Source organism: Limulus polyphemus, unplaced genomic scaffold, assembly GCF_000517525.1.
Source record: "Limulus polyphemus unplaced genomic scaffold, Limulus_polyphemus-2.1.2 Scaffold321, whole genome shotgun sequence".
Taxonomy (NCBI): domain Eukaryota; kingdom Metazoa; phylum Arthropoda; class Merostomata; order Xiphosura; family Limulidae; genus Limulus; species Limulus polyphemus.
Window position 1 is genome coordinate 541,017 of NW_013665931.1, and position 10,894 is coordinate 551,910.

General features: G+C 31.1%; 1 protein-coding gene across 14 annotated transcripts in view; it reads right to left on the minus strand.

The window, feature by feature from the left end:
- The window catches only part of LOC106457357 (protein draper-like), a 64,100-nt gene that overhangs the window by 17,353 nt on the left and 35,853 nt on the right, over window positions 1-10,894 (minus strand). For all 14 annotated transcript variants that reach the window (XM_022383263.1, XM_022383262.1, XM_022383270.1 and 11 more), the window contains 8 exons: window positions 8,330-8,515; window positions 6,733-6,826; window positions 5,213-5,282; window positions 4,661-4,843; window positions 4,275-4,387; window positions 3,811-3,974; window positions 3,078-3,186; window positions 1,063-1,209 (listed from right to left, as the gene is read on the minus strand). In XM_022383263.1, the coding sequence (XP_022238971.1) occupies window positions 1,063-1,209; window positions 3,078-3,186; window positions 3,811-3,974; window positions 4,275-4,387; window positions 4,661-4,843; window positions 5,213-5,282; window positions 6,733-6,826; window positions 8,330-8,515 (1,066 nt within the window). The remainder of the gene's footprint in view (window positions 1-1,062; window positions 1,210-3,077; window positions 3,187-3,810; window positions 3,975-4,274; window positions 4,388-4,660; window positions 4,844-5,212; window positions 5,283-6,732; window positions 6,827-8,329; window positions 8,516-10,894) is intronic.

Below are 10,894 nucleotides of genomic sequence, written 5' to 3' on the forward strand. Positions count from 1 at the left end.
ATAAAAAATGTTCATTGTGGCAAACAAAATAATAATTTGATCTAAGAACGAGTTTTTTTTCTTCCCAATTTGTAAAAAATCCTTATGCGAGAAAAAAAAAGAATATTATTTTCGAAACCTGAGTAGCTGAAGTATTGAATTATTAGCTGAATCTGTTATTGTTTGTTTGTTTGTAGTTTAAACAGAAAGCTACTCAATGGGCTATCTGTGCTCTGCCCACCATGGGTATCGAAACCCGGATTCTAGCGTTGTAAGTCTGCAGTCATACCGCTGTGCCACTGGGGGGGCAATCTGTTATTAAAACCAAAACAACTTTTATGAAGTTTAAATTCACAGGCTTGTGCAATCAAAACTGTATAAATATTGGTTATGGTTAGTTCATGTAAATTTGCAAAATAAACAAGTTTTGCTTTTGACTATCATTTCTCTCCTGGCATAAAATAGTTGATACAGTTAATAACACTCTAATATTACTATCTAATTTTGTTGTTATTTTTACAAAATAGAACAAAATGGCTAACTACAATTCGGTAGTCTATTAAACTTTTCTTTCCAGCTGTGACACACAAGTTCTTGATGTTGATATTAGGACGAAACATTTTGGAAAGAGTAAGAATCAATTTCGTGTCTTAAATACACAAGAGAGAAAATGTTTATGGAATGCAAAAGGTCAAAGTTACTGTTCAAATTCTTTTATTATAGCTAGACTAGACAATATACAAATCTAAGATGATAAAATTTAGTATACAAGGGTAATTTATTTTTATCTTCCAGAAAAATATTACTTTTAAATATACTACACCAATGACGATATCAAATGCTTTCCTGTTAGGTATACTGTTGGACTGGATCAAAACTGCAGTTGAATGTCATTTTTCGTTTCAACAATAATATGTTGTACTTAACAGAGTTGATTTGTAAGCTTCTGGAATTTGTGTCGAATGGGAAACAACCAGATGACAACAAAGTTGATGTAATCGAGCAATTCCATGTGAATAAAAAAAAATGTACGATTTCACTGCTGAATTACTTTTTAAGATTTATTTCATTTAATTCACTCACTTTTATTGCAAGCTTTGCTTGTCCAGCCTGGTTCACATATACACTTTCCAGTTTCATGCTGACACGTAGAGTTATTTTCACAGTAACAAAACTTTTTACAATCTGGACCCCAGAGTTTTCTTTCACACTGACTGTAACACAGGAAGCCTGTAGAATAATAATAAAAACTAATAAGTGCAATAATAATAATAGTAACCTTAAAAGAAAATAAACAATTCACTGTAAAAGCTTATTCTTACAGATGGTAATTACATTCCACCAGTATAACCAAATTTAACATCCACAATACAGTGGTGTAGGAAGGAGTTGTAGAGTGGGAGTGCTTAACTAGACATGCAGATTTTACAACGAGAGACTGAAAGTATAAGGAGCTGCTAAAACCAGCTGCCAAAGGCAGCTTAATCTTAGGGGTCAAGGGACTCCTCCTCCCACAAAATTAATATAATAATATAATTTACAGTTGCTATAAAAGTCAAATATGTAAAGTGGGAGTGCTTTAGCACCCCCGGTTCTGATACCTCTGTCAGGAGCATCGATCTTGTAGAAAAACATTAAATAGGATGATGAACAAAATTTGGATTAAATACAAGGGTTAAGCCTAGGTAATGTTATTTTTTTTGAAATGTGCATGAAAGGTTGTTTTTAATGTAAGTCAAAATTTAAAATAACCAATTATGTGATTAAACCTCTGCAATACCATTTTTAATCTACAAGTTATAGGTTTTAAAAACATTTGAGGTGGTTGGCAGAGCCTCTTTTTATTAATTTTCACTCAGATGTTGTCTTAATCTGAAAGTATCTAAATGAAAAATGATCATGCTTTAGCCAGCATAGCTTATGTAAAGGATTAAACCACTTCTATATATAACTCAAGTCTTTTTTTTTCAATTTTAGTTGAGCTTCTAGTCTTTAATTATGTTGATACTGGAGCAAGTACACTCCTGTATTTTACTTTACCAACTGTCTTTCATAGATTTTTCTTCCCTAGCCAACCAGTTTTATTGTTTGTAGTTAAGCACAAAGCTGCACAAAGGGCAGTCAACATCAGAATTTAATAAATAAGAATAATCAAGGTTTAGTTGAAACAATATTCAAAACTATGACAGTACCCTGTAAATGCATAATGCTGAGAGTTGATTATCCTGTACAAAAATGATTTCAAAGCCACATTACAGTTCATATAACCGTGTCCAGTCATGCTGTAACTGACAACCATGCATCGAGATAATTGTCCAGCAGCATAATTTCCATTATAAAGGCTCCTTCATACAAGTTATATGTCCAAGTCCTGCCACTCCTTTCTGCAGATCTTCCATAATCCATCAGCATAGAAGGACAATGGTTTCCTAGTGCCTGTTTCAACAGTTCAATCATATAGAAATTTACAGCTGATGGATCCAACGACTTTACTGGTAGGAGCTGGCTGGAGCCTTATCTTGGTGAAGCCATATCCTGCTGAACTAATGTCTAGATAGATATTCTTCTTGATTATGTTGTGTATTGTTGTTTGGGATGCATGGATGACTTTTGCCATTGATTTTTGTGTTCACTAATTCTCACCTATTACAAGATGCTGCACTTTGATTACCACAGCTGGGGCACAACGTTTTGCAAGTCTCTTTCTGTATGATCCTGGTGCCCCAAGTTAATTCATATTACTTTGTTTCCAATGACATTAATTACAAAGGATAGCCCCCCCCCCCCATCTTTGAAATTTTAAATCTTCAACCTGGACACATCTTTATGACCAGAGTGTAAGAATATTTTGCTTCAGAAAGAGCTGTTATACATGCTTCCCAAAAGCAATCAACTTTAGATGGCATCAGACTCTGAAATGCCAAACAATGTCAAAATGTAGTTCTAATAGATGCCAATCCAGTGCAACGTTATATAGGCTGTGGTTGTCATGTAACTTGCTGATATACATATTCAAAAATATTGTAATATAAAGTACTGAACCTATAGTAGCTTTGGTGTTATACAACTTGAAACATTACAGAAACTGAATTTCTCACCTTTCCAATTTTTGGAGCATCTACATTGTCCTGTTTTGTAGTCACAATCTAAGGAGTGACTCCAATCACACTTACAATCATAACTACAGTTGAGACCAAAATGTCCATCCTGAAAAACAAAAGTAGGGGAAAAAAATATAAAACCATGATGCTTTAAGTTTTGGGACTTAAATGAATACAAGCTAAGTACATGAAAAAATACCACACAGTAAAAATTGGCTAACTGGATTACTCAGATATCTAGTTGAATTTAATTAATAAAAGTAATATGCCATTTAAACTACAATTATTTATTACTGCAATATATCTCCGTTTTTACAATAATAAATAATTGTGGTTTAATTGGTGTATTAATTTTATTAAAACTGCCTACTTAAAACAATATTTATTACTATTATGTTGTGTTTATCAGAGACAAAAAGCAGTATTATTAAGTTATACCTTATGTTTTTAGTAGTATGAAACAACAGGGTTTCACAAGGTTATTTAGTAATTTTTGGGTAAAATGGATTAGCAAGTTATGGTGTATTTATAGAAATACAGAAAATTAAATTAAAAGAAGATTATATATTATGCTTATAGTAGTAAAGAACAGCGGATGATGTATGTGGTACGTTTTAATTTGATTTATGTTAAAAGTATATCATACTTGTTCACTTAAAAAATATGCATATTACTTGAGCAAATTAAGGAATTTCATTATTGGATTAAGTAACAAAAATGTACAACCAACCTGACATGTCTCATCACAAAATAAACCCATGTATCCTGGCTTACATGTGCAAGTTCCTGTTACAGGGTCACAACTTGCATCGTTCATACACTTACAGGGTTGTCTACACTGATCGCCAAATACTCCTCGGGGACAAGGCATATCACAGTGAACTCCATGAAATCCTGTGATTATGATTTAAGGTATAGTTTAATTCATGAAATAAAGTTCTGTGTAGAAAAATAGAGATTTTTCTTGTAGCAATTAATACTTTTAATTAATATTTTTTTCACTTAAATTGGTTTCATAACCCATACAAATACCAAAAATTAAATAAACAAAGTAACAATTCAACTGAAGTAGTTTTAAATAAATTTTAAGCTTTAATTAGGCTTAAAAAAAACTTTTTCTTCTTACAATAAATGTAAGAGAGGTACAGTCATTACAATAAAAATAAAATGAAAGATACATCCAGAAAATATTACCTGGAGGGCATCTACACTTTCCAGTAATATGAGAGCAAATTCCACCATTGCTGCAAGAACAATTCTGAGAACATCCTAATCCAAACCGTCCATCACTGCACTGAAGCTCGCACCTAAAAAGTAACAGGCGATTTCTTTAGAAGATTCAACATTTAAATCATAACACACAAAATAATTAAAATCAATTTTACTCAGTTCTATATGCATAGTTTGTTTCATACTGAAACCTTAAAATACCCCTCGATAGTTCAAACAAAATAAAATATCACACACCAGTCACGATTTCTTAAAACTAAACAAAAGGGCTAAACAGTTGAAAATCAAGTATTAAAATAGATGAATAAATGTTATAAAATTAATGTTTTATAAGAAAAGTACAATCTTACTTGACTCCAGTGTAACCTGGTTCACAAATACATGTGCCATTAATGGGATCACACTGGGCTCCATTTTGACAACTGCAATGTTCTGAGCAATATTTTCCATACATCAATGGCATACATGGTCGAGAGCAAGTATTCCCATCCCAACCAGGTTTACACTCACACTTACCAGTCCTGGGATGACAACTGAGATAAAAGAAAATCACGAAAGATTGATATCCAATCACAAAATAACAATCTTAACAATACAATAATTCTTATGTCTCTTACAGTTTCAACACTGCAGACTGAGATATGTTTTATACAAAATATTAAAGTTTTCATTAACAAAAAATAGTTGAACACAGTAAAGACTCAATATTTATTAAGTGAATGACTTAAATTAGCATCTATAAATTTGCCTTTCAGAAAAACTTGAACATTAAACAATTTGTTAACTATCAACAAGTGTCATCTGATGAAAAAATATACAACTTTATTATCACATAAAATCTATTTGTTACTTCTTTGGAAACACTTCATGAATGATTATTAAAAAACAAAACTGCAACCTACCTAAGCATATTTTCTTTTTGACACTGGCATATACCTTCACAGTTATTTCCATAAAAACCATCAGGACATGCTATAGAGGGAACAATAATTATGTTTTATTTATCTAAAACTGGAAATAGCTTTTAAAATTTGAGTACACAACTTCCATATTTGTTAAAATGTACTTCAAAATTAATGGTAGTGGAAAAAAATAAAACAATGAGTTTCCAAATGTGTAGAAAATGTGAAAATTTCATGTAATTTCACACTTCTTTGAGCTATGAAAAAATAACAGTAACTATCCACCAATTTTTCATCCCCAGAAGCAGCAGGGTCAAAGAAATATATTTCAATTGAAACTAATGAGGTTTAAAAGCCTGTGATCTTTCTTTGTTTTGTTTGCTCAACATCCATCATAACTGGTTGGAGATTATACTAATTTTACTTTGAGAAATAAGAGAAACTGTTGTTAAACTGAAAGCAAAACATTAAATAAATATGAAGTGAGTCCTACTGTACTCTCCTATACCTTGTGTACCTTCATGTTCTCATGGTCTGTTGGATGTGGGGGCATTATAATGTGACAGTCGATCCCACTATTCATTGGTAAAAGAGTAGCCCAAGAGTTTGCAGTGACTAACCGCCTTCCCTCTAGTCTATCACTGCTAAATTAGGGACGGCTAGCACAAATGACCCTTGAGTAGCTTTGTGCGAAATTTAAAACAAACCAAACTTTTGTGTTCTAGTGAAGCATAGTTAAGTGATAGAGCTTAATAATGGTATCTGATTTATTACTGATTAATAATAATATAATACCGTGGCATTTTTCTAGCTAAATATTACTTTTTCAACTGAAAAAACTCACTATCACCTGAAATAATGAGCTTATTCTTTAATTATAAACAATCAAGAAATAAGTTTTTTCTAGTGAGAACTTTGCACTTATCATACTAGAAATCCTTTATTTACAGAAGAATAAAAGAAGATTTGTATTTATAAAAACTAAATACTGCACTATATAAGGGTTAGTAAATAAAAACAACTAAATATTGCAACCTAGAATTAAATATTAATAAAATAAAAACTAGACTGACAATTTTTTGGAGAAGTATTATCTGAAGTTATTAAAGGAAAAGAGCAACAAATTAACGGGGCTCAATTTGATCAAGACTTGATTATAAAAAGTATTCACTTAAATCATAATATAACAAGCTTAACAGTGTACAAAGACAAGAGTGTCAAAGCATGATCACTTTCAGTGTAATAATATGTCAAAATAACACTCATATAAATGGCTGATTTTAACAGCATTTTTATTAAAGCTCTAGATGTTGTAACCCTGCCAGCCTGATGAGCTTAGTTATACAGCAGAAATGGTTAATTACTTGTGGCATACAAGAGATCGTGTATGAAATGCATTTCTATACTCTGGCTAGTTCAGAATGAACTATTGTAAATGTTTCTTTTTCATTCAGTTTTATTGTGATGTTTCATAAACAAATATTTATCTTTACAAGTGTTTAATTAATTTCTATACTAACCTCTTTGATCACATCGAGGACCAGTGAACCCTGGTTGACAAACACAAACACCTGTGGACACATTACAAGTAGCACCATTTTCACAGTCACACACCTATTATACAGCAGCATAACTTTGTTAAATCTTCCATGTCACAAGGTTACAATTATTGAGAAAACCAATATTAAAAAGAAAACAAATATACTTAAGAAGCCAAACCCATTTTCCTTAAATTATCTTCAAGTAGAATAAACCTCTGAAACTGTACTTTTTACAGAATGGTTACAAAGACCAATAGAGGTATAAAAAGCATTACGATAGATTTCTGTTACAAATTGAAACAAACATATAGTTGATAAAAATTTAAATTTTATAACCATTACTAGCATCAATATTAATAAATAGTGATTTTAAAATAATAAAACAATTATACTGGAAGAAAAAGACATTTACAACATTTTGCCAAGTTTACTTGTCATCGTCATGTATTTTTAGAAAATTTGTTTATTTAAAATGGGATTTTAAATGTTGAATTTCTGAATTCAGAATGTTCCTAATATTTTAGGAATTATAAATGGTTGTAGCATGAGAAATTATAGTTTTTATAATGCCTATATTTTTATTTACCAAAGGTATTTCAGTTGCTTTTTGATTGGTTCACTTGAAGTTTTATAATTTTCAAATATAATGCTATAACACTCAATCGTACATTTAAACAAATTTTCTAAAATTATCATTAAAAACACAATTATTAACACTCATAAACAGTATTAATGTGATGTCTGAGATAAACTCGTGCAAGAACATCAATACTTGCTCTTCAACTTACATTCATGATCGTTTTCATGCTCTAAAAAGATTATGGTTTCATCTATGTAAAACACACAAAAATAGGCTGTGTTCTATCAAACAGGTTCCAATACTAACATATTAGTAATGTTCTATACAAATACAAATGACAGGACTGTACATCCAGCTACATAGATGAAATAGAGAGAAAACTTAATGCCTGCATAAGTGAACACAGTTATGTGTTCAACCGCAAAAGAAAAATCAAGGAAGCCTTATTAGTATAAGGAATAAAGAAAGAAACCTCTGTAAACAAATATCTTGGTTCCTCACTATATTTATTCACCACTGGTATTTCAACTGCCTTATGATTGGTTATCTTACACTGTTGTATTTTCATATTCAATTCTATAACACTCACTTGCATCCTGTAACTGCTGGTGATAAACAAACTTGTTGAAACATTGTAATTTTTCATTTTATAAGTTTATTTATTTACTTTACTAAGAGATTCCCTATTTTTATAAATAGTAATTTACATGATTACATTACATTTCTTTTTATCATACATGGTTACAAATTTGTGCATTCTACTACTAAAGGCCTAAAGAAGAAGCAAGCCCACCTTGCAATGCAATTACCAAGTGCTAAAACATGTACACTCTACAATGTTTTACAAGCTTAGTTTGGAGTTAGTAATAAAAAATCAATTTATAAACAATTAAAATTTCAACAGTGTGTGTGTTAACAATAATTGTTTTTTTTTCTTCATGAAATTAATAGTCAAGATATTTATGACAAGACTGGGAAGATGAGGAAAAAAAATACCTTTGAGCAGTCAGTTCCAAATGTTCCTAGAGGGCACTGATCTTGACAGTATACCCCTCTATATCCTGGTGCACATAAACACCCTCCTGTTAGGTGGTGACAAGAACCCCCATTGTAACATAAACACTTCTCGGTACAGTTGTTGCCATAAAACCCAACTGGACAATGATTAGCACATACATCTCCCTGGAAGATAAATCATAAGACTAGTCAGATGGATGGACAGACAGACAAAGAAAAATAAACAACTGGTTATGTAAATAGACAGATTAACAGACTATCATTGTGTTAACACTTTCACTGTTCTTTCAAAGTCACTTTTAGGTGATTTTCTTATTTAATTGGAACTGCAGTGAAGTTTATATTAATGAAACACTAAATATGTAATTAAACATTGCACTTAAAACATTTCCTTCCAAAACAATGCAATTATATTGTTCCTTCATCACGTTACCTTTACTGATTGAAGACTGTTTATAATTTTCTCTTGCTCCTTTTGTTTTTATGAAATCCATATAATGATTTAAGAGTTATTACCATCAATCAAGATATTGATATGTTTCATCATATTAACTAATAAGCATACAATTTTGTAGTGGCAATTATTATATTTAATACAAACATATATTTATAGGATTTCATTAAGAAACCTTTGATTACATAGGAAGTTTTTACTTATTACTGTCCTATGAGGTGACAAAACAAGAACTTTTGTTAGGCCAATTAAATGTTATAAATATTTTCTGGAGTGACACTACTTTTTTTAAGTATAAAATACATATAATTAGCTCTTAACTCTTAGAAGTGTGAAGATTAAGAAAAAATAAAAATAAATGCACATTAGTGAATAATGGTTGTGAAAAACCATAATGACTTAATGAAATTTGTATTAAAGTAAGCAATGCCACAATATCCGACCAGACTGGAAGCTATTAAGTAAGCAATGCAACAATTTTTGACCAGACTGGAAGCTATTAAGTAAGCAATGCAACAATTTTTGACCAGACTGGAAGCTATTAAATAAGCAATGCAACAATTTTTGACAAGACTGGAAGCTATTAAGTAAGCAATGCAACAATTTTCGACCAGACTGGAAGCTATTAAGTAAGCAATGCAACAATTTTCGACCAGACTGGAAGCTATTAAGTAAGCAATGCAACAATTTTCGACCAGACTGGAAGCTATTAAGTAAGCAATGCCACAATTTTCGACCAGACTGGAAGCTATTAAGTAAGCAATGCAACAATTTTCGACCAGACTGGAAGCTATTAAGTAAGCAATGCCACAATTTTCGACCAGACTGGAAGCTATTAAGTAAGCAGTGCAACAATTTTTGATCAGACTGGAAGCTATTAAGTAAGTAGTGTCAAAATTTCCAACCAGAAGGGAAGGTATGAAGCAAGCAGTGCTCAATGGCATAATTTTGGTTTCAAAAGTAGGGGAGGGGGACCAATTTTTGTAGCTAGGGAATATATTCATGTATTCTAGCAAAAACATTTATTCTATCCTTGAAAAAAGTGTGAGGTACATGCCCCCACATATTTTGTGAAAATTATGCCTAAGGCAATGCCACATTTTTCCAACAGATTGAAAGGCATTAAAGTAAGCAGTGCCACATTTTTCAACCAGACTGGAAGCTAGTAAGTAAGCTGTACCACAATTTTCAACCAGTATTGAACCATTTACCAACGGATATCTTCAATTGAAATATTTCTTTTTTGCAATAATCCTATCCTGTCCATATTTTCAAACTTAGACACTTGAAATATTATGAAGACTAACCAACAAAACTTTTTAGCATGATTAAGCAAGAAAAGATGTATATAGAATAAACATTTAACAAACACCACTGCTTAATTCTCTACTATCACATCATGATAGTGTATGTAGTCATTTTAACAAAAGAAGTGTGACATCCATGTACTTGTATTACTCATACAAATGAAGAAGCATTTCATTGATGTTTTGGTCATATTTTCAAGTCACTTTATTCACATTAGAAACTTCTGAGTTTCACCATAAAGAAGTGTTCCTATTCCACTTTTAAGCTAGCTTTTTATAATGTTTCTTTTTTATCTATTTCATTCAACTAAACTTCCATTGAAAACACAGAGTCTTACTTTACAGCCATTGTACTGACAACATATCCAGTAGCTCTCTTTTTTCAGATTTTGTTTTTTTCACAAAATAAAAGGCTCTCCATGCATAAAGTATAAAACCTATACCTGCTGTGATGTATCATATATACCTACAAGAAAAACATTGTAAAATAAAGATTGAAAAGCTAAAAGTGTTTGAATGATGTAAGAAGATTATAACAATAATATTACTGAAAAGAGTGGTTTTGTTGCAGTCTATCATGCATGAAATTTATAGTGAATTAGTTTTGGTAGATAAATTTAAAAAAACAATTAGAATTTTAACTTATATGGGTAGCTCTGTACACTTTGGTTGACTCAAATATAGAATTTTATACTTGTCACTTTCCAAGAGTGACTACAACATAAGTACTGTGAGATGTGTTTACTTTATGTTTGTTTGTTTGTTTTGGAATTTCACGCAAAG